At 34.6% G+C, this 23,542-nt stretch overlaps 2 protein-coding genes across 2 annotated transcripts; both read left to right on the forward strand.

Moving 5' to 3' along the window:
* The first annotated feature begins 247 nt into the window (after window positions 1-247).
* Window positions 248-3,823, forward strand: LOC136821967 (uncharacterized). Its single transcript, XM_067078184.1, has 4 exons — window positions 248-473; window positions 692-811; window positions 954-1,045; window positions 2,415-3,823. The coding sequence occupies exons 1-4, from the start codon at window positions 302-304 to the stop codon at window positions 2,544-2,546; spliced, it is 516 nt and encodes a 171-aa protein (XP_066934285.1). The 5' UTR covers window positions 248-301; the 3' UTR covers window positions 2,547-3,823.
* A 7,244-nt stretch (window positions 3,824-11,067) lies between these two features.
* Window positions 11,068-16,654, forward strand: LOC136821964 (uncharacterized). The gene is made up of 7 exons (XM_067078182.1): window positions 11,068-11,158; window positions 11,870-12,232; window positions 13,446-13,754; window positions 14,249-14,542; window positions 14,757-14,876; window positions 15,049-15,140; window positions 16,470-16,654. Exons 1-7 carry the CDS (start codon window positions 11,110-11,112, stop codon window positions 16,590-16,592), a joined length of 1,350 nt encoding a protein of 449 aa, XP_066934283.1. The 5' UTR covers window positions 11,068-11,109; the 3' UTR covers window positions 16,593-16,654.
* The last annotated feature ends 6,888 nt before the right edge of the window (window positions 16,655-23,542 follow it).

Here is a 23,542-nt window from a genome sequence, read left to right on the forward strand (position 1 = left end):
AACATTTTCGCAAATTTCAATTTATATAACTTTCTAACACATTCAATTTCTGAAGGACTTTGAAAGTAAATAAATGAATTTTCATTTTCTCAAAGCTTACTTTGGTTTTTCTTGAATAGATATTCCTTTGGATATTGCAATTTCATCATTTTCATACGAAAACAAAGTACCTAAAGTCACTTGGAGGGAGATCAAATCTGGGTTATGTAGCAACAAAATTGCTTACTACATAGAAGTTTTTAACCAGACAGCGACAATAATAAAAGGACCAGTGACCGGGACATCTTTATTAATTGATGACATGGGCCAAGAACCAAAACTTATTGTTATGTGGGCTGAATATGACTCTCCAACGGGAAGGAAAACTGGAGCAAAAAGTGTAGTTTGGTTTACTAAAACCACTACAACGACCACGACAACAACGACGACAATAAAACCAGGGATCCTAACAACTTCAGTGCCAAGTGCAACTAGTATGTATACTGTGTGTCCTTGAGATAAACATCGAAAAGAGAAAAATAATTAAAGACAAAGAAATCGAAAACTGGTTAAATGGAAAATTTGCAAATTATTATGATGAGTTTTATAGTCGGGGAGAGGCTAAAACTGCAATGTTTTTTCTTTGTACACATTTTTTTTAATGATGATACAGGAAAATTAAAACCATTTTCAAAATCTTCTGTTTTTCTAGAAGATGAAAAAGGGTTATGGCTTGGAATAGGCATTGTCATCGGGTTGGTTATTGGGCTATTACTAGCTCTGGTAATCTTTCATATTTTGCGTTTTTACCAGAGACAAAACAATACCAAAGGTAAGCAAGAATTTATGACAAATTTGTAGTTTCAAGCATAATATACTTATTTTCAATGAACACGAGCCCAAACTCCAACCTTACTACACATCGGTATTATATCTGTCAATATTTTTAACTTTGACGTTTGCTGTTCATCTAGGAAATCAACCCAATGAACTGACGGAGAAAGGACCAACTTATGAAGGTGTCAACGACAATGTTTTTGTGAATACAGAGTCGCCTAATGAACAGGTACACATTGATTGTATATCTCAATAGTTGAATAAATATTCCAATGGGAGCTCTTTTATCTAAAATGAAAATATTGATATTCGTTTGTCATGAGCTGCAACATTTGCTCGTCTATAAGCTTTTTGCTCTGTAAAGATTGGCAAGACAAAGACAGTTTACGTATTAGTGAGGGATGTTGCTTGTAGAACCATGAGCTCCATTTTCACCAAAGATATCCAGTAAAGAATCTATTATTCAGAACCGCTAGGCTTTAACTCCTATCACTTCTTTTCCTGGATTGCCTCACTTAAGGCATGGGGACATGAGAAGTTTTTTTTGCGTTGGTGCAATGCAACATGCTCCATCCCACCAACCTGAAACGCTTTTTAATGTCGCTACATAGTACCGTGAAAAGCACAGGTCAAAATCATGTATTGACACTGAGTCGACGAATCAATATTCTATTCATCGCGCAATCAACGAAGACAAAGCAACCATGACGACCATCCGAGATCTTGGATGAAGTTCAAAGTTGATATTTTTATTCCCGTCGTTGAAAACACAACTAAAAAATATCATCAATGCTTTTTAAAAAGATTCAGTGATAGAGAATCATGACATGAAGTCTGTCTATTTTATAGTGAAAAATGAAAAATATCTTTTTAGTTTTCCCAGGAGTAATCTTTAACTAAAAATATAAATATTGATCTCCCCTTAAAAAATCTAATTTTAGGTGGCAACACGACAGAAAAACACAATTTTCCGACGTGGGATAAAATTTCTCTCATTAATGTCCCTGGGACAATGGAGCAAAATCGATTCAAATCAATTTACTCCATTTTCCCAGGGACAAAATCAGTGTCTTTTGGGTATTTCTCTTAAATTTTGTCCCATGGACAAAAATTGAAACCATGGGACACGCACTTTTTTCTTATGTTTGTGGGATGGAGCATGTTGCATTGTACCAACGCGAAAAAAACTTCTCGTGTTCCCAAGCCTTTATCCTTAGTCCTTCCTTTTTATTACTAAGCATTGCGCAAACAACCTTCAAAGTACCATTTTGTAAATAAAAGGTTTTATTTTCACATAAGTGTTCTCGTTTCATATCTCGTTTCCTCTTTCTGAACAATTTTGCTCCCCATTCGTATCAATCCAATGTGAAAAAGCTTGTGAATTAAAATTGATGATTATGCAAATGATATCACTCTTTAAAAACAAAACCTTTAAGTATTGGTTCAGTATGAATCCTCTCCATCTATTGTCCTGCCCAGGCTATGAACCTTCTGAAATAACTTTTTGACATCGGTTGATATTCAACGGTACTCTAAAGTTTGGTCACTAAAATTTGGAAAATTTTTCTAAATAACCCTTTAATTTATCATTTTTTTAGGATTATGAGTTTGTTGCAGATCATGGGAATTCAAAGAGAGCGAACGCTGCAACCTATCAAGAACTCAATGCTATATCACCGCCAGATTTGACTTACACCAAACTTCAAGGAAAATCACATTACGAAATATAATAGAAATATCAAGAGAAAATTACATCCTTTTTTTAGGCTTTACATAGCTTTACGGTCGAAAGGAAAGAAATAAACGTAGCCTAGAAATGTTATTGTCCCATTAGTTTTAAACAACTAATTAACGGATTGGCTAGTGAAGCAATTCTACATACTTTCTACCCTTTCTCTGCGAATTCTGACTGAAATTATAATCTGCACGCAAAAGACAGTTCCGGATGGAAAAAATGCAATCATCCTTCACTGCCACTCAACTTCATCCATATCAAGTGCGTTTGAAGTGTATATGATGTTTGACGAGGTACAGGGCATAACGAATTTGAATGCAGCCTGAAAAAACAATGAATTGATAATACTTATTAAATATTTCCCTACTATAGGGGAATATTTGTTAAAACGGCTTTTTTCCGTTTCCTCCTCCATTTTCGATGTTAATTTTTATTTATTATTATTATTAATATTATCTCTTTTATCACCAATAATGGTATAAACTTTATTAATCGTTAATGTTTTCTTTGTTCGTGCTGCGCATTATGACTAGGCACTTCAGTGACTAAAAACCATCGCGAAGATTTAGCGGGGAAGCGTTTTTTTATATAGACGGGGTTTTGGGTTTTTTCAAAAAATAGTATACATTCTTTTATCAAAATATGGCAGGGGTTTTTACCAGCTTTTCATAAAACAAATGATTGTGTGTAAAGCTCAGAGGACTGCCTGAGTTTCTCTCGTGTGTGCTGAATTCATTGTTTTTCCAAGTAAAATTCTACAGAGCTTTGAAAATCTTTTTAGTGATAACTTATTATAAACTCAATTTTTAAATATAGCACACCTTAAGTATTATAGAACAAAAACTTAACTTTCCAAAAACAATAAACACTTTATATCCAGTGTATTAGAGAGACCAAGCCAAAGTTCAATATTGTGATTTTCAAATTTCCAACATGACCTCCGTCCCGAAATCACTTTCGATTTGGCACGGGTTTTTTGAGATTCCAGATCAAGAATAACAGTCAAGGACTATTGCAAACCAGGACAAATTATCCTAAATAGGCTATAGAATATTTATCCTAGATAGGAGACTTCAAAAATCATCGGATTTGGCTGAAATTTGGCACACTTGTTCCTTGAGTGAATATCATCCTTTTAGTGATGGTTTTCCCTTTAAGTTTTTTATTTTTATTCAATAGCTTAGTGCTTTGCGGGGGGGGGGGGTGAGCTATTTATTTTTTCTGTGTTTGTTTTTGTAAGTAGTATATGTTCGTAAGTGTAATGTAGCTTCTCAAATCATATAGAAAAAAAAAAATATCTGAAAGGCTATTTTTCATTTTTCAAAAATTTTGATTTTTGGGGCCTGGGGACAAGTTTTAAGCCAAAACGAGGCTAAAACTTTAGAGCAGAGCCTACAGAAATGGTTGGAGTTAGCTGAAATTTGGCACACTTGTTCCTTGGGTGAATATCTGGGGGTCTACAATTGGGCCTATGAATAATTTGAAGCCACTGAAGTTAAGCCCAGTGCTTTGCGCACGTTCGACTATTAGTTAAATAAAATACATTTATTTTTGTGTTAAAATGATTATCATTTGCATGCAATTCTTTAAAAAGTTTTTTGACTTATATCATCTGTGAATATGTCAATGAAATAACGACAATTTTTGCTTAATATAAAGGCTTTTAATAAATCTATGTAACTAAGTTGGGGCTTTAGGATAATCTGTGGGGTTCGACTGCGACTGCGACTACGATCTACGCTCTGAGCTATCGGGGGAAATATTTAACCACATCTTTGTGGCTCTTGTTTAAAGTACACTAAGTTAGCAATATTCCAACGAATTTTTCTTATGCATCTATTCAACAGTAACGGCGGTTGGCTTTTAAAGAGACTGGAAACGGATTTAAGTAAATTCCAACCAAAATTGTTGAGACATTATATCCAAAGGCCATTCTAAGAGTGCAAATCATTTTCATCGTATTCAAATAGTTTAACTATATTGACGTTACTTTTAACGCTTAAACGCAGGGGTATATTATATTTTTCGCAAGAGTACTCCTCCCTATGGGCATTCAACGTCTTATGGACATTCAATGGACGGCTTCAAGACCTTTGGACGTCCTAGAAACGTACATTAGACGTCCAAAAGACGTTTGTGCCCATTGGGCTACACTTATTTTTCGATATCGTCTTCGAGAAGAATTTTCCTTGTATGTTTGTTACCAGTCTCCGCTGACCACGCTGATAAGGGTTGATAGAACTTTGGTGTATATGTTAAGCTTAAAATATATACAAAAATAAATGTTTTTGACATCATCGTAAAGACGATGAACATATATTGTAATTGACAATCCTTAAAAGGACATAAAAGCACTTGCAAAATTTGTAAAAAAACTATATGCAGCGGATACAAAATCAAAACAAATGTCACATGTCAAAATAAAAAATCAAACCAAAAATGGCTAATGAGAAGATTTTTTTCGCGTTGGTGCAATGCAACATGCTCCATCCCACCAACCTGAAACGCTTTTTAATATCGCTACGTAGTACCGTGAAAAGCACAGGTCAAAATCATGTATTGACACTGAGTTGACGAATCGATATTCTATTCATCGCGCAATCAACGAAGACAAAAGTAACCGTGACAACCATCCAAGATCTTGGTAGAAGTTCAAAGTTGATATTTTTATTCCCGTCGCTGAAAACACAAATAAAAAATGTCATCAATGCTTTTTAAAGTCAGTGATAGAGAATCATAACATAAAGTCTGTCTATTATTTCGATTCAATTAAAAGTAACATTTCCATAATTAATACACCCCTGTCGGTAGAACTTTTTCCCTCCGCCTATTGTTATTATGCTGATATAAGCAAAAATATTTTTCTTTTCCTCTTTCTAAACAATTTTGCTCCCCATTTGTATCAATCCAATGTGAAAAACCTTGTGAATTAAAATTGATGAGTAAGCAAATGATATCACTCTTATTTAAAAACGAAACCTTTAAGTATTGGTTCAGTATGAATCCTCTCCATCTATTGTCCTACCCAGGCTATGAACCTTCTGAAATAACTTTTTAACATCGGTTGATATTCAACGGTGCTCTTAAGTTTGGTCACTAAAACTTGGAAAATTTTTCTAAATAACCCTTTAATTTATCATTTTTTAGGATTATGAGTTTGTTGCAGATCATGGGAATTCAAAGAGAGCGAACGCTGCAACCTATCAAGAACTCAATGCTATATCACCGCCAGATTTGACTTACACCAAACTTCAAGGAAAATCACATTACGAAATATAATAGAAATATCAAGAGAAAATTACATCCTTTTTTTAGGCTTTACATAGCTTTACGGTCGAAAGGAAAGAAATAAACGTAGCCTATAAATGTTATTGTCCCATTAGTTTTAAACAACTAATTAACGGATTGGCTAGTGAAGCAATTCTACATACTTTCTACCCTTTCTCTGCGAATTCTGACTGAAATTATAATCTGCACGCAAAAGACAGTTCCGGATGGAAAAAATGCAATCATCCTTCACTGCCACTCAACTTCATCCATATCAAGTGCGTTTGAAGTGTATATGATGTTTGACGAGGTACAGGGCATAACGAATTTGAATGCAGCCTGAAAAAACAATGAATTGATAATACTTATTAAATATTTCCCTACTATAGGGGAATATTTGTTAAAACGGCTTTTTTCCGTTTCCTCCTCCATTTTCGATGTTAATTTCTATTTATTATTTTTATTATTATTATCTCTTTTATCACCAATAATAGTATAAACTTTATTAATCGTTAATGTTTTCTTTATTCGTGCTGCGTATTTTGACTAGGCACTTCAGTCACGTGACTAAAAACCATTGCGAAGATTTAGCGGGGAAGCGTATTTTTATAAAGACGGGGTTTTGGGTTTTTTCAAAAAATAGTATACATTCTTTTATCAAAATATGGCAGGGGTTTTTACCAGCTTTTCATAAAACAAATGATTGTGTGTAAAGCTCAGAGGACTGTCTGAGTTTCTCTCGTGTGTGCTGAATTTATTGTTTTTCCAAGTAAAATTCTACAGAGCTTTGAAAATCTTTTTTAGTGATAACTTATTATAAACTCAATTTTTAAATATAGCACACCTAAAGTATTATAGAACAAAAACTTAACTTTCCAAAAACTATAAACACTTTATATCCAGTGTATTAGAGATTAGAGAGACCATGCCAAAGTTCAATATTGTGATTTTCAAATTTCCAACATGACCCCCGTCCCGAAATCACTTTAGATTTTGCACGGGTTTTTTGAGATTCCAGATCAAGAATAACAGTCAAAGACTATTGCAAACCAGGACAAATTATCCTAAATAGGCTAGAATATTTATCCTAGATAGGAGACTTCAAAAATTATCGGATTTGGCTGAAATCTGGCACACTTGTTCCTTGAGTGAATATCTGGAAGGATTTTTTTCATTTCTCAAAAATTTTGATTTTTGGGGGCTGGGGACGAGTTTTTCGCCAAAACGAGGCTCAAACTTTGGGGCAGCCTGGAAACTTCAAAAATTGTCAAATTTAGCTGAAATTTGGCACACTTGTTCCTTGGGTGAATATCTGGAAGCTTTTCTTTCATTTTTCAAAAATCTTAATTTTTGGGGCCTGGGGACAAGTTTTAAGCCAAAACGAGGCTAAAACGTTAGATTAGAGCCTACAGAAATGGTTGGATTTGGCTGAAATTTGGCACACTTGTTCCTTGGGTGAACATCTGGGGGTCTACAATTAAGCCACTGAAGTTAAGCCCAGTGCGTTGCGCACGTTCGACTATTAGTTAAATAAATTACATTTATTTTTGTGTTAAAATGATTATCATTTGCATGCAATTTTTTAAAAAGTTTTTTGACTACATAATATCATCTGTGAATATGTCAATGAAATAACGACAATTTTTAGCAGGAATATGGTTATATTTTGTTTTGCATCGGATATTGCTTAATATAAAGGCTTTAATAAATCTATGTTACTAAGTTGGGGCTTTACGATCTGTGCGGTTCGACTACGACTGCGACTACGATCTACGCTCTGAGCTATTGGAGGAAATATTTAACCACGTCTTTGTGGCTCTTGTTTAAAATACAGTTAACAAAGTTAAAGTTAATAATATTCCAACGAATTTTTCTTATGCATCTATTCAACGGCCGATGGCTTTTAAAGAGACTAGAAACGGATTTAAGTAAATTCCAACTAAAATTGTTGAGACATTATATCCCAAGTCCCTTCTAAGATAGAGGGCAAATCATTTTCATCATATTCGAATAGTTTAACTATATTGATGTTACTTTTATCGCTTAAACGCAGGGGTATATTACATTTTTCGCAAGAGTACTCCTCCCTATGGGCACTCAGCGTCTTATGGATATTCAATGGACCGCTTTAAGACCTTTGGACGTCCTAGAAACGTACATTAGACGTCCAAAAGACGTTTGTGCCAATTGGGCTACACTTATTTTTCGATATCGTCTTCGAGAAGAATTTTCCTTGTATGTTTGTTACCAGTCTCCGCTGACCGCGCTGATAAGGGTTGATAGAACTTTGGTGTATATGTTAAGCTTAAAATATATACAAAAATAAATGTTTTGACATCATCGTAAAGACGATGAACATATATATTGTAATTAACAATCCTTAAAAGGACATAACAGCACTTGCAAAATTTGTAAACAAACTATATGCAGCGGATACAAAATCAAAACAAATGTCACATGTCAAAATAAAAAATCAAACCAAATATGGCTAATCTTGATTGTTCAATTGTTTTGCAATTTTGTTTTGGACACGTGATTTTAATTGTTCTCTTTAATGACACGTGGTTCGCACAATGTTTACATTTTACTACTTTAATGTCCCTTTAAAATTAAGCATTATTAATTAAATAATTTTTTCAAATATTTTTATTACGTCTGCTTAATATTGCAGATATCGAAATTAAGACTTTGATCAAAGTCTTTGCTTTGATGATGATATCAGAATTTAAGAAATCTTTATTTCTTTAGATTCGAAAGTTTTTTCTGATGAAAACATGGCCTCTGGTAACCAGGTTATTAATCTTTGTCCAAGCCAATCAGAGCTTACTCGACATTTACTCGTAACTCTGTTACATGAATCTGCTAATAAGAAATCATGTATTTCTTGTGTTACGGTCACTTTCTCTTTTGTTTACTTGATTTATTTCTTGAAAATTACATGGGATTAAAGCAAAAGTAGATAATTTTATCGCCCGTTACACATGGTGAAGGCGGGAGAATATGGCGGTATGGCGGTAAACAGAAAAAATCGGTAAATTTTTGATAAAATTCTGAATTTAAAACGACGAAAAGACAGCAAACATATCCATGGTTTTGAATCTCAGATTGTGTAGGCGAAGATTCTTAGATAATTATGCTGGAGTCAACTGTCAACTGGAGGTTTAATTTAAAAGTGGTCTACAACAACGACAACAACAACAACGACAATAACAAACAGTAAAACCAGCTGCGCTTTAACTCATGGTCACGCAAACATTTTTAAAAAATGGTCCAAGAAAAACTATCAAATACCAATCAAAATGGAAGATTCTCTTATTATTATCATACTTTGCAATATAACAGCCAATATTAAATTTTTAAACTTTTTACTATACTACAATCAGTTCCAAAATACTTGGCACAAAAGGGAAATTCCCACGCCACGAAATTTTATAACCACAAACAATTTGGAATAGCTCTAATTAGGTTGGAAGGGTTAAGTTCTAACTCTGAATTTTAACGCTAGACTTAAGACTGAAGATCCAAAAATTCAAAAATGGTGCGGTAGGGCTTGAAATATAGCATTGAAATCAATAAATGCCTCCCAGATCGAAAAGTTCAATGAAATCAAGTGGAAGGCCTGAAATTGACATACTCGCTCGAACTTCAATTTTAGCCAAAATTGCCAATATGATATTGCACTGATTGTAGATTAAAGAAGGAAACTTGATTTGTGGTTGTTGTTTATCCTTTCAATGATATCAAATAAGCTACGTCATATCTTTCTTTGTTTCGAGTGTTTAATTGTACTTCTTCTACAAGAGTAAAGCCTAAGCTCCTGTCTATAGACTAAATACCACATGACCCTTTAAAATATATCTTCGGAACTGTAACTCTTTTGTGAGTCCTATCATTCTTAAGTTCTGAATGGTAGTCCCAAGGTATCTATTGAACGGGAGAAAACCCCAGAAGGGTATGAAAGCTATACTACTGAATTTCTTGGGATGGATCGGGTTTCAGATGAATCTTTGGCTCTTTAGGACACTCCTGTCTCACAGCCCCGGTGGAAGTTTTTGCCTCATTGGGGATAAAAATTCTTATAGAAAGCCCGATGGGGATAGAAATTCTATTGTTCCAAGCTTCAACAAATCCAAAAATCTATTGTGGATGGTTTTGGTGTGCAAAGACATGTTATTATAAAAGTTGGTTCTTATAAGAAAAACTGTATTAGAAAAAATCTCCTATCATACTCCTATATTACACTGGTTCCCAAACTTTCCACACAGTTTCAAATGTTATGTTAAAAGTCTCCGAACTTGTAGTATGTTATGTATTTTACACGCAACAGCCTGCAACAACATACCAAAGTTCATCTAATATTTCCAGTTCACCTAAATAGAGAATATAGGGCGCGTTCACACTGGAAAGTTTACTTAATTAATTCTATCAAAGTTAAACAAAGAGATTTATGATGGATGAATACACTGGTTTATTTACAGTTCTTTGTAGGTTCACGAGATCTATTATAACACGGTAATTGATTTTGCTTAAGGCTTCTCATTGGTTGATTTTTTTATTGAGAGTTTCGATTTCACCTGTGATTGGTTGATATTGGTATCCATACATCACTTGAAATCCGCAAACATATTTGTTCTAATGGTTTTACTCAATAACTGCATTCATCTTACACATCAACAACACCGTTTGCACTATTTCTAATTTTTTCCTCAGTTCATTCGTTTTTGAAATCGTAAAACTTTTTGTTCTCTGCACGCATTCTTTGTTTATGCTTCCTTAATAAAATCTTTTGTTTTAAGGGAAGCCTCTACCCTACCCTTAAGACAATAGAGCTTACGACTCTTAATTAAGGCAGATCGATTAAAAATTACAATACTACGCGTTCGACTCTTTGTTAAATGCACGTTCTGTATTGTAGTCAACAAAAGATTCTCCTAACCACATTTTTGTTAAGGAAGGTCTGTAGTGTGAACACGACCATACGCATGTGCAAATTAACGTAATTAATTTGTCATTCTTTTTAATAGGTCTGGAACAACTGTCTAATAACATTACTGATAGATATCAGTTTCGAAGCAATCAGCAGATTTGTATCCTCTTAATGACACACAATGGCTTCTTTCTTAGAACAAGGGATTTAATTAAAAGAGATCTTTTTTATAAATTACTTGTTTAGATATGATATTTGATTACGAATGAAAGCTTAATTTTCCTGCTTTTTTATCCTGTTTGTGTTTTTGTGTTTACAGAATTTGTGTGGAAATTTTGATAACATTTTGTTAACTTTGTGCGTGATGAAGATTTTACTGAAAATTCTTTTTGTTGCTGTGATCGTCGAAACAAGTAACTTATTTACCTATAACTTTTGAAGGAATTCTTCATTCTTTAAAGATTTGGTATCATTGGAAAGATATTAGTGAGTGGAACAATTTGAAATAAAAAAACTTTAAAAATTTTATAGAAATGAAGATAAAAATGAAGAAGAAATAAAATGAAGATCTTGTAGAAAAGTTTTATAACTTCCATTTTCACTGGAGAGATTCTTTGATATTAAAATATTTATTCAATATAAATATTTTAATGAAATTTCTTCGCAGTGATGATCTCCTAAGATCAAAGAATCTCTTCAATGAAAATGAAAGTTATAGCACTTTTCTACAAGTTCTACTTTTTTTCTTCTTCATTTTCATCATCACTTTTAGAATTTTTTGGAAGATTTTTTTATTTCAAATTGTTCCACTCACTAATATCTTTCCAATGATACCAAATTTATAAAGATTGAAGAATTCCTTCAAAAGTTATAGGTAAAAGAAAAAAGAGTGCACACTTATCGTGAATAGACTTTAAACCTTTAGACCCGCTCATCTTCTTAAACCGCACTCGTAGCAGGTGATTTTCCCTGAACTTAACACTTTGCTTCGTTGAATATCACTTTCCTCCAGTTAATAAATCGCAATACCAAATATAAGGTCAGGACATGTAATATCTGATTGATAGCGGTTTTCTCAGATATTTGCTCTAGTATTTAAATATATCCTTATGTTATCATTTCAGCATTAAGTGTGTCCTCAGTAAAACCTGTAAACGGTGTGAGTTCAACCACTGTATCAATTGGAAACGATGCCTTGTTCCAATGGAACATCGTGCTGGAAAACTATGACCAAGACGTTGGTTTAAAGCTTTTGAATGGAACAACTGAATTATGGACCCAACAGTGGGGTAAAGTTAGTGATGAAGGAAAAGCACTCTTCAAAGACAGATTGACCGTCGAGAAAAGTGTCACCTATCTAAAAGCTACAATCAAAAATGTGGATTTCAATGATTCTACAATAGAATTGAGAATTACAGGGGCTATTTTGGACAGCGGCTTTACTAAATTATCTGATATTGATTCTACAATAAGCTTGATAGTTCAAGGTAAGAAAATGATCTATGTTCAGAGGATTATATTTATATATATGCCCTTGTCTCGATGACCTGGTGATTTTCAAAATCTTCGCAAACCTAGTCTCCTTTTTATTTAGTTCTTGCATTGGACAAAAATCCCCTCTAAGGGGACTTGGGTAAGTTATGGGTATTGCTGGTATTTTTTGCTGACGTAATCTGAATTTCAAAAAGAATTTTCATATATTTTTATATGTATACCGTATTACTTCGAATGAACGCCCCTTCTTTTCAACGCGCCTTCGAATAAGCGCCCCTCCTAAAAGGAAAATTATTTAAAAAACGCCCCCCTCAAATAAACGCCCCCCTCAAATAAACGTCCCCTTCGAATGAACGCCCCCTCTAGGGAAGGGGCGTTTATTAGAAACGTGCGACCTTAATACTTCAATACCAGTGTTGATTGGGTTTGAAAAGGAAGATTTTATTCATTTCTTGTAACCAGATGCAATTTTAATCGTTGAACCAAAGAAATTTTGCAATAAAATCCTGATAAAGAACTAAAAAAAAGGGTATTAGGTTACACATCAGGCTAGGAACTACATTATAGTACCCTTCATATTCAGTCATTTTTTGGTCGTTTTCTGTCGGTTAATGCGATCTAAAAATTATGGTAATTTTAAGACATGCCATAATCCGAGGAGTTTTTCTGAGAAGGCTAAGTACTGCTTGAAATTATACCATTACACCAAAAAATAATATCTTTAAATTGATACTGTCTCGTATATTGGCTTAACTTTCCTTCTGGCGTATATTTTCGGGATATTTCTGCTGTTTTTTTTCCTGCAATACTGAAAAATATTAAATTAAAAATCCAGCAAGATCCTAAGATTTACAGCGATTTTCCAAGTGAAAAAGAGAGTCTACAGAGACTTGCAATATAATGGGATGTATTTTTCTCCAACCAGCAAAACGAGAATTGTATTGTATGTTGTTTATAGCTATACTTAGGTATAAAAAGTTGTCAGCAAAAACCTCTTACCACATCAAACACATTAAGCAGAATTGAAGCTTCTTAGTAAAGAAAGGTGCAAAATTATATTTAGAATTATCCGTACATCCTGTGCCCAAGTTCAGGAGTTGCCATAAAGCCATTATGGTAATAACCGGGAGGGCACATTGCTATACATTATTTAGAATTATCAAAACTATCAAAGTAATTTCTATGTCGGTTGACCGTATTTTCTAGGTGGGCCATTTTATTGTGGAGATAAACTCGAATCAAAATATATCGTTGGACCGAATGCTAGACCAAAATTTAAACTGTGTATTCAAAGCAATCCAGCACCAGAGATATCGTACAAATTTCCAAGCTCAAGCAGAGCAAGTATCAAAGGCATTGTTACTGGACCAAGTCGAGATAACCAATATACCATAGAGTTTGAGCTTCCCCCGATAGCTGCTGTGAATTGTGGTCGTGAGTTATTATATACAATAACTTCACCAAATTTACAAGGAAGCATACCTTTGACTGGAAGAAGCACAATAATCTTGACTGGTAAGTGAATTCATGATATTCATGACGTAATGTTTTCTACAGAAAGGACCCTGTTTTTGCCAGTAGTGGCAAATTTTATACAACTTTTATCTAGTTCAAATTTGCCACTACTGGCTAAAACCGGGGTATTTCCGTGGAAAGCATTACGTCATGAATATCATGAATTTAGCAAATATTGGTACTTTCCTTAACAGCTGATCTAGGGGGCCATGTCGTTATAGATTCCAAAAAACAGACTCTGTCAGAAATCAAGTTTTTTTTAAACATTGGACTCTGTTAGAAACGGAATTTAGACTGGTCAGATGCAAAATTTTCCATGTCCCATGTCTCCATGTCCCGTCCCCGTTCCCGTGCCCCATTTTGTTTGAATTTCCTAGCAAATATTTTCGCAAACATCAATTTATATAACTTTTTTGCACATTCAATTTCTGGAAGGGCTGTGAAGGTGAATGAATTTTCATTCTTCAAAATCTTACTTCGCTTTTCTTGAATAGATATTCCTTTGGATGTCACAATATCATCATTTTCATACGAAAAAAAAGTACCTAAAGTCGTTTGGAAGGAGATCGAAGCTGGGTTGTGTAGCAACAAAATTGCTTACTACATTGAAACTGCCATAACAAAAGGACCAGTGACTGGAACATCTTTGCTCATTGATGACATGGGCCAAGAACAAACACAAATTTTGATGTGGGCTGAATATGACTCTCCAACGGGAAAGAAAATTGGATCAAAAACTGACTTTGAGTTTAATAAAACCACGACAACCTCAGTGCCGAGTGCAACTAGTATGTATTCACTGTGTGTTCTTGAGAAAAACATCAAAAAGAGAATAATATTTAAAGAGAAAAAATTGGGTAAACGAAACTTTGATGCGAATTATTATGAAGAGTTTCATAGTTGGGGAGAGGCTAAAACTGCAATGTTTTTTCTTTGCCCAGATTTTCTTAATGATGATGCAGCAAAATTAAAACCATTTTCAAAATCTTTTGTTTTTTATAGAAGATGAAAAAAGGTCATGGCTTGGAATAGGCATTGTCATCGGTTTGGTTATTGGGCTTTTACTAGCTCTGTTAATCTTTTATATTGTGCGGTTTTACCAGAGACATAACAATACGAAAGGTAAGCAAGAATTTATGACAAATTTGTAGTTTCAAGCATAGTATACTTATATTTTCAATGAACACGAGCCTAAACTCCAACCCGATATACCTTTAAAGTTATTAAGTTTACACATCGATATTATATTTTTCAGTATTTTTTAAATTCACTTTTTTGTGTACTTTGTATCTAGGAAATCAACCTAGTGAATTCGTGGAGAAAGGACCAACTTATGAAGGTGTCAAAGACAATGTTATTGTGAATACAGAGTCGACTAATGGACAGGTACATATTGATTGTATATCTCTAAAAAGATCTCCAGTATAAAGGATTCCAATGGAGAACTTCTTTTATCTAAAATGAAAATGTTGATATTCGTTTGTCATGAGCTACAACATTTTCTCATATATCAGCTTTTTACTCTGTAAAGCTTGGCAAGACAAAGACAGTCTATGTAAAACCATGAGCTCCATTTTTACCAAAGATATCCAGTAAATAAACTATTATTATGAACCGCTAGGCTTTAACTCCTATCACTTCTTTTTCCTGGATTGTCACACTTAAGGTTTGGGGACACAAGTTTTTTTTTGCGTTGGTGCAATGCAACATGCGCCGTCCCACCAACCTGAAACACTTTCTAATGTCGCAATACAGTAGATAAAAAAGTAACTTTTTGCATTTTCAAATCCTTGAGCAGCCTCAATTCAAAAATAATGGAGTAGTGCAAATTAAAAATATATTTTTACTTTTCCCAGGAGTAATCTTTAACTATAAATACGCAATTTTCTGACGTGGGACAAAATTTCTCTCATTTTTGTCCCTCTGACAATGCAGCAAAACCGATTCAAATCAATTTTGCTCCATTGTCCCAGGGACAAAATCAGCGTGTCTTTTGTGTATTCCCCTCAACTTTTGTCCCATGAAATAAAAATTGAAACCATGGGACACGCACTTTTTTCTTATGTTGGTGGGATGGGGCATGTTGCATTGCACCAACGCGAAAAAAACTTTTCGTGTCACCAAGCCTTTATCCTTAATCCTTCCTTTTTATTATTAAGCATCGCGCAAACAGGCTTCAAGTACCATCTTGTAAATTAAAGGTTTTATTTTAACATAACTGTTCTCGTTTCATATCATACACACATATTTCATATCAGTACACTATCTGGCTATTATTATATTATGCTGATATAAGCAAAAAATGTTTTTCTTTTCCTCTGTCTGAGCAATTTTGTCGTACTCCCCATTTGTACCAATCCAATGTGAAAAAGCTTGTGAATTAAAATTGACGAGTAAGCAACTCTTTAAAAAAAAAACCTTTATGTATTGGCTCTGTATAAGCATAGTATGGTATAAGTCTGCTCCATCTATTGTCCTGCCCAGATCTTAGATAGCCGAGTCGACAGCCTATGAGCCTTCTGAAAAAGACTGTCGAAAAGTCGTAGATTACTCTCGGATATCCACGTAAAATATCAAACTGAGCAATAACTTGAATATTGACCTCTGTCAAAAATAACTTTTTGACATCAGTTGATATTCAATGGTACTCCAAAGTTTGGTCTCTAAAACTTGGAAAACATTTCTAAATAACCCTTTAATTTATCATTTTTTTAGGATTATGAGTTTGTTGCAGATCATGGGAATTCAAAGAGAGCGAACGCTGTAACCAATCAAGAACTCAATGCTATATCACCGTCAGATTTTACTTACACCAAACTTCAAGGAAAATCACATTAGGAAAAAGCAAGAGAAAATTCCAGGCTTTTTTAGGCTTTAAATACCTTTACGGTCGAAACAAAGGAAAGGGCAAGTTTGCAATATATCATGGACTGAAAATGACGAACTTTTCTGTGTATTTGACGGATAATTAGCGACGAACTTTTTTAGCCAGATATTCTTCTCTAAACTGTTTCACCAGTTTCACCAGTTTCACGGATTTTCTTGTACATATCTATAGTCAAAAGACCCCTCTAAGCTGTTTCACCAGTTTCACCAGTTTCACGGATTTTCTTGTACATATCTATAGTCAAAAGACCCCTCTAAACTGTTTCACCAGTTTCACCAGTCTTTTGGCTCTATGTAAGTACAAGAAAATCCGTGAAACTGGTGAAACTGGTGAAACAGCTTAGAGGGGTCTTTTAGCTATGTATATGTACAAGAAAATCCGTGAAACTGGTGAAACTGGTGAAACAGCTTAGAGGGGTCTTTTGGCTGTATATAATGTACAAGAAAATCCGTGAAACTGGTGAAACTGGTGAAACAGCTTAGAGGGGTCTTTTGGCTATGTATATGTACAGTAAAATCCGTGAAACTGGTGAAACTGGTGAAACAGCTTAGAGGGGTCTTTTGGCTATAGATATGTACTTGAGAATCCGTGAAACTGGTGAAACTGGTGAAACAGCTTAGAGGGGTCATTTGGCTACATATATACATGTATAAAAGAAAAGAATATCTTATTAACAAAATTAAACGCTCATTTTTCGTCATATGAATATACGTCAAATACTTAGAAAAGTCCGTCATTTTCAGTCCTTGATATATTGCAAAGCTACCAAGGAAAGAAACGAACGTAGCCTTGAAATATTATCATTCCATTGGTTTTTAAACGCCTAATTGACAGATTGGCTAGTGGCGCAATTTTACATACTCTTTGCCCTTTCTCTTGCAAATTCTGACTGAAATTATAATCTGCACGCAAATTACGGGTCCGGATGGAAAAGATGCATCATCCTTCACTGCCACTCCACTTCATCCATATCAAGCGCGTTTGAAGTGTATATGATGTTTGATGAGGTACAGGGCATAGCAAATTTGAATGCAGCCTGAAAAAATAATGTATTGATAATACTTATTTAAAATGCACTTAGTCAACAATATTTTGACGACATTTTTTCATGCACCTACCCAACTGTAGCGGCGGTCAGCTTTTAAAGGGACTAGTAACGAATTTAAGAGTAAGACTTTTCTAGGCGCACGGCATTTAGGTAACAACTTAATCAAATCAAGTATATTCCAATTATAATAGTTGAGACATTATCCCAAATCTCTTCTGCGTTGGACTGCAAACCATTCTAATAGTTTAACTATGTCAACATTACTTTCTCCCTCCCGAGAAGAAATTTCGTTGCATTTTCGTTACCAGACTCCGCTGACTGCGCTGATTAGGGTTGATAGAACTTGGGTATATATTTTAGCTTAAAATATTTGTTTTTGACGTCATCGTGAAGACGATGAACTTTGTAATTAACAATCATTAAAATTAAACATTATTAATTAAATCGAACATATAAACGACTGGACATCCATCTCCTTTGTATTTTTGAAGATATAACTGCTAGCTTCGTTGCCGCCTCATTAAAATAATAAATTGAAATAATAAACTTTGATGGTATACCTCTTGGGAATACCTTGCTAACAACGTCAAAACTTCGACAAAAGTCTCCGTTGTTCTACTCTCCTCAAGTCTTTTGTCTATATCATGGCAAAGATAACAGAAGTTCTTCAGAACTTCTTCAGATCCTCCGAGTCAACCCATACCTGTGAAAACAGCAACGAAACAATATAGGCTGCACCAGGCAGACATAACAAGTACAAACGAAATCAAACCAGCTAGCTTTTACTTTTTCTTTTATCCTTTTAGTAAGATTCTTCTTACTTTCCTTTTTTCCGCGGAAATTCCTTTTTGACGTGACTTTTTTTTTGATGTGGCAGTTGTGGGCCACTGTAACAAAACGAGAGTAAAAAATTTTTAAATTTGGTCTCCCAGGTATTTTTATACGTTTTCACTAACGGATATTTGCGCTCCTTTTAGGGGGGGGTTTTCAGGGGTCTTAAATACCGTCATACCGACAAAATTTTGGGTCAAATACCGTAATACCGTCGGTGAAGGAAGCCTAATACCGATACCGATATTATATTTATGTTTTTTTCGAAAATAATGAATTTTCAGTCATCAAATCTATTGTGTAGTAACAAAATAGAAACTGTACAAACAAGTCTTGTACTTTATGAGGCCCCCCAGTCAACCCTCAATTCAGGTATTCACGCACAAATTTTTGCCAATTCACGTATTCACGCGCGAAAAAAACCATTTTCACGTCCACGCACCAATTTTGCTTTTACATCTTTGGTTAAACGATTGTGACCTTATTGGGCTAAATTTAACCTTTTTATGGCTTCTTTTAAACAGATTGACCTATTCTTATACCAAACACTTTCGCCAATATAAAGTTTTTTGCTAGTTTTGTGACCTTATTCTCGATATCGTCGACTTTTTAAGGCCTCTTTTACAGCTATTTGAGCTTTCATAAAGCAAGATTTTAGGTCTGCCGCGCCAAAGTTACTTGCTTGTTACAGGAGGCAAATGCAAAATTAAGCCTTTCCCCCAATAATTTCTTCCACCCGTAATATTTCATTTATTTTGAGAATTAATTTAAAATCGAGGTTTGGGCCAATCATGGTCTGCGAAGCCGTAGACTTCAACACAGGCTTCATAGAGGTAGTGCTGTGGTGCAACTAGAGGACGCGAATTCAAAAGTTTAACCCCCCCCCCCTATCGGAGGAAAAAAAGAAATGGAAACTAATAACGCGAGCGAAGCGAGCGCGAAAATTTTTCGACAATTTTCGCTCTCCTTTGTTATTGAAAAACGGCCTTAATACGCTATTGTTAGCCAAGTATGCCTTGTTTGGTCACAGAATTTTTGATTTTATTTAACACTAACCATTTGTTGGCAAAAATATGGTACGGCGAGCGACGTACCTGCCGTACCCGGTGCGGCGTTCCAAGAGTTTCGCCCAAGAAAAAATTTAAATTTTAGAATGCCTAGATTGCCTGAAAACGCATCATGTGCATCATGATGTGAATTATTTTTTAATCGTTCGATGCTGCACAAGATGTTTTTAGAACTACCTTCTTTTACTAATTATTGAAGGAGTAAATACCGCCTTTACTGTTTCTAAGTAACTGCAGTATCAGTGTATTGTATTGTAGTAGCAATATAAGTGAAATACGGAGAGACGACCATATCATTTAGTGCTGACGGAGAAAATTGTATCTAGACTCATTTGTTGGATGCAGTATTTGCATCACAAAAGTTGTCATTAAAAAAATGCGCCCGCAGAAAAATAACAAAAATATTTGTTTAAAAATCGTAAAGTTTTGCTTATTTAGAATAACCTCACTATGACATCCAAGATTGTGCGAGCGAAGCGAGCAAGAAAATTTTACTGGTTAAAATAGCGGAATAGACTTATCTTTTTTGAAAGTTTTTCTGCATGAAAATAATGAAAAAACTAAAAGGTAAATAGTTTTATACCGAAATACCGTTTTTTATTGATAAAAATATCGAAATACCGACAAAAAAACAGTTAATTTACCGATACCGGGAGAAAATGAAATACCGTAATCCCGTCGTTTTTTTCTCGTAATACCGATTTACCGGGGGTAAAAAGGCCCAATACCGTCATACCGTAAAAGTGAAAACCCCCCCCCCCTTTTATGACGTCCACGCACAAAGAACAAACCCTGCTCAAACTTCGAAAAATAAAGAGTAATAAAAAACACTAAAGTCTGTTCACGATAAGTGTGCACTCTTTTTTCTTTTACCTATAAATTTTAAAGGCATTCTTCGATCTTTATAAATTTGGTATCATTGGAAAGATATTAATGAGTGGAACAATTTGAAGTAAAAAAATCTTTGAAAAAATTCTAAAAATGAAGATGAAAATGAAGAAGAAAAACGTGAAGATCTTGTAGAAATGTGTTATAACTATCATTTTCAATGAAATGATTCCTTGATCATTGAACGTCATCAATCTGAAAAAAACTCAAAAATTATACATTCAGTCAAAAGATATTAAACAAAGTTATAAGCTGATTGACGTCTAACAAGTGATACTTTTATGGACCTACCTGGTTATGCATTTAACACATATATAATTGATATCTACTGTACGTGAGCATGAACGTTAAACAATCATTCAGAACACAAATAGTACGATTTATTAAAATTAGTCGTTTGTTTCTTATAAAAAAAACGTTTAGAAACCAAAATTTCATGCTCTTGAAACATTCTTTTATATTCAAGACTTCGTGAGCATAAAAAGACAGCTATCTCGTCAAAAAATTGAGTAATTTGGCTAAGAACATTGCGTCCCTCACATGACTTAAGGTTTAATCTCAAAATTAATACATTATGAAATTTAGAGTATTACTGTGGTGGTCATCTTTGAGATTGAGATTGCCCTTTTTTCATGTAGAGGAATAATCGATGTTTTCATATGACAAAAAGGCCAAAATCTCAAAGGCAGAACAGGATTACAAGATTTCCAATTTTCCAAGACACTTATTTTGAGATTGAACCTTTAGTCATGTGAGGGACAATTGATGTATGCTTATTAATGGTGATTCTTATAGATAAAGATGCGTTTTTTGAGCTGAAAAGATTTTTTTACAAAAAATCTGCTTGACCCATCTTTTACCTACTTCCATGCAAAAATTCAGAAAAAATCAATGATCCAATTTTTCACAAAGTCCAAAAAGTCCGCGTTTTAGCCGTTATTTGGCCCAAATTTGCCCAAAAACATTTTTTTTTGAAAGTTGGGCTCCGTCACATTCGAGGGTTTATAGTTATGCATCTTTGTGCAAAAAGTCTTAAAGAATGAAAGAGCCAATCTCGAGAAAAGCTAATACCTAAGTAATTGATAATGTGCTTATAAAATTTTTTTTGAACTTGGCCTGTTTTTCTGTAAAAACACGCCAAGCAACCAAAATTTCATGTTTAAACACACATATTCTTCAAAAGTAAGCCCTCATGAGCAAAAAAACATCTATCTCATAAAGAAATTGAGTAATTTGACTAAGAACATTGATGTATGCTTATTAATAGTGATTCTTATAGATAAACATGCGTTCTTTAAGCCAAATAAATTTTTTTGCAAAAATCTGCTTGAGCCATCTTTTACCTATGATGGTACCCTACTCTCATGCAAAAAATCAGAAAAAATTAATGATCCAATTTTTCACAAAGTCCAAAAAACCCGTTTTTTAGCCGTTTTTTGGCCCAAATTTGCCCAAAAAAATTTGTTTTCGAAAATCGGGCTCCGTCACATTTTGGCCACCAACGTTTTGCACCTTTGTACCAAAAATCAAATGATTCCTATGATTCAATCTCGAGAAAAGCTGGTAACGAACGGACGGACGGACAGAGGTGAATTTATAGGACCTCCACCCCACCGGGGTAGGTCCAAAAACGCTGTTTTCCGCTGTTTTTTTGGGGTCAATGACTTATTGACTTTGTAGCATAACTTTATATTGAATATATATTTTAGTGAAATTTCTTCACAGTGATGACCTACCAAGATCAAAGAATCTGTCCAATGAAAATGAAAGTTATAGCACTTTTCTACAAGATTTTCATTTTCTTCTTCTTTATTTTCATCTTCGTTTTTAGAATTTTTTTAAAGACTTTTTTATTTCAAATTGTTCCACTCACAAATATCTCTCTAACGATACCAAATTTATAAAGATTAAAGAATTCCTTCAAAAGAGTGCACACTTATCGTGAACAGACTTTAGTATGTAGTAGAGACGGACAACTTCGTTCCCTGTTTATTACCACCAGCTTTTTCTATGCTTACTGATAGCGCAAGAATATATACCCTGACGACATTGTCTTTTTTTCGAACGCGTAAGATTACGTAATTCAAAAACAAAACGTCAGATTTCATTCGTTCTTCTATTTATTTCTTTTACTGTGATTTTTTATCCTGTGTGTAGACGCGGACAACTCCTTCAATCGTATACGATTGTAACACCTATTTGTAGCATTCGAGACTCTTCATCAGTGGTGGAAACCAACTCGTCAGAGGGTACATCTCGAGGGGACCCAGTAGCCATGTTGCTCTACACTCTCGCTCTCGTCCCCTTGCCACAATCATCTGTGAAAGTAGTGAGACTTTCCATTTAATTCAGGGTCCCCTGCTCCCCCAAATCAATGTTGTGGATATCGGAGGAAATTTGCTTCTCGAATTCAAACAACATTGACTTGGGGGAGTGGGGCGAGGTGTCAGTCTCACAATATTATACAGATGATTGTAGAAAGCATCAGTTCGAAGGACATCAACCAAGTCACGTATGCTGACGATCTGATTGCAGTTGTTCAACTTGAACCTCTTCTTGAATGGTGGACAAAGCCTCAGAGCATCGGTCCGTACCTCGGATATTTCCTAAAAGGCTCAAAATCCTTTTTGGTCGTAAAATCCGATAAAAACGAACTATCTAAATCAATCTTCAAGGATATCAATATCAATATCACCAAAGAGGGAAAATGTCACTTGGATGCTGCAATCGGAACCGACGAGTTCAAAGTCGATTATGTATCAAACTATGTAAAAGATTGGATCAACCAACTCAAAGTACTTTCCGAGATTGCTGAAACCTTCCCCTAATCGGCGTATTGTGCATTTACCTGGATTCGTGCACAAGTTCAACTTCATCATTCATCGTACCATCCCAAACATCAAGCCACTCCTTCAGCCTTTGGAAGTCATCATTTCATTCCCGCACTTGCGAAGGTAGAACCTGTAATGACCACGAACGCCAATTACTCTTATTACCTGTGAAGCTTGGTGGTTTGGGAATTGTGAATGTTTTGGAGACCTGTGAGCTTGAATTCAAACAATATGTC

Source organism: Clytia hemisphaerica, unplaced genomic scaffold, assembly GCF_902728285.1.
Source record: "Clytia hemisphaerica strain Z4C2 unplaced genomic scaffold, Clytia hemisphaerica genome assembly, whole genome shotgun sequence".
NCBI lineage: Eukaryota > Metazoa > Cnidaria > Hydrozoa > Leptothecata > Clytiidae > Clytia > Clytia hemisphaerica.

Excerpts from the sequence above, each read along its gene's own strand:
- LOC136821964 (XM_067078182.1), top strand. The coding sequence starts at position 11,110 with ATGAAGATTTTACTGAAAATTCTTTTTGTTGCTGTGATCGTCGAAACA. Across the intron at positions 11,159-11,869 it reads TGCTGTGATCGTCGAAACAA|CATTAAGTGTGTCCTCAGTA; the intron begins GTAACTTATTTA and ends TTATCATTTCAG. Across the intron at positions 13,755-14,248 it reads AAGCACAATAATCTTGACTG|ATATTCCTTTGGATGTCACA; the intron begins GTAAGTGAATTC and ends TTTCTTGAATAG.
- LOC136821967 (XM_067078184.1), top strand. The coding sequence starts at position 302 with ATGGGCCAAGAACCAAAACTTATTGTTATGTGGGCTGAATATGACTCT. Across the intron at positions 474-691 it reads TTCAGTGCCAAGTGCAACTA|AAGATGAAAAAGGGTTATGG; the intron begins GTATGTATACTG and ends CTGTTTTTCTAG. Across the intron at positions 812-953 it reads GAGACAAAACAATACCAAAG|GAAATCAACCCAATGAACTG; the intron begins GTAAGCAAGAAT and ends CTGTTCATCTAG.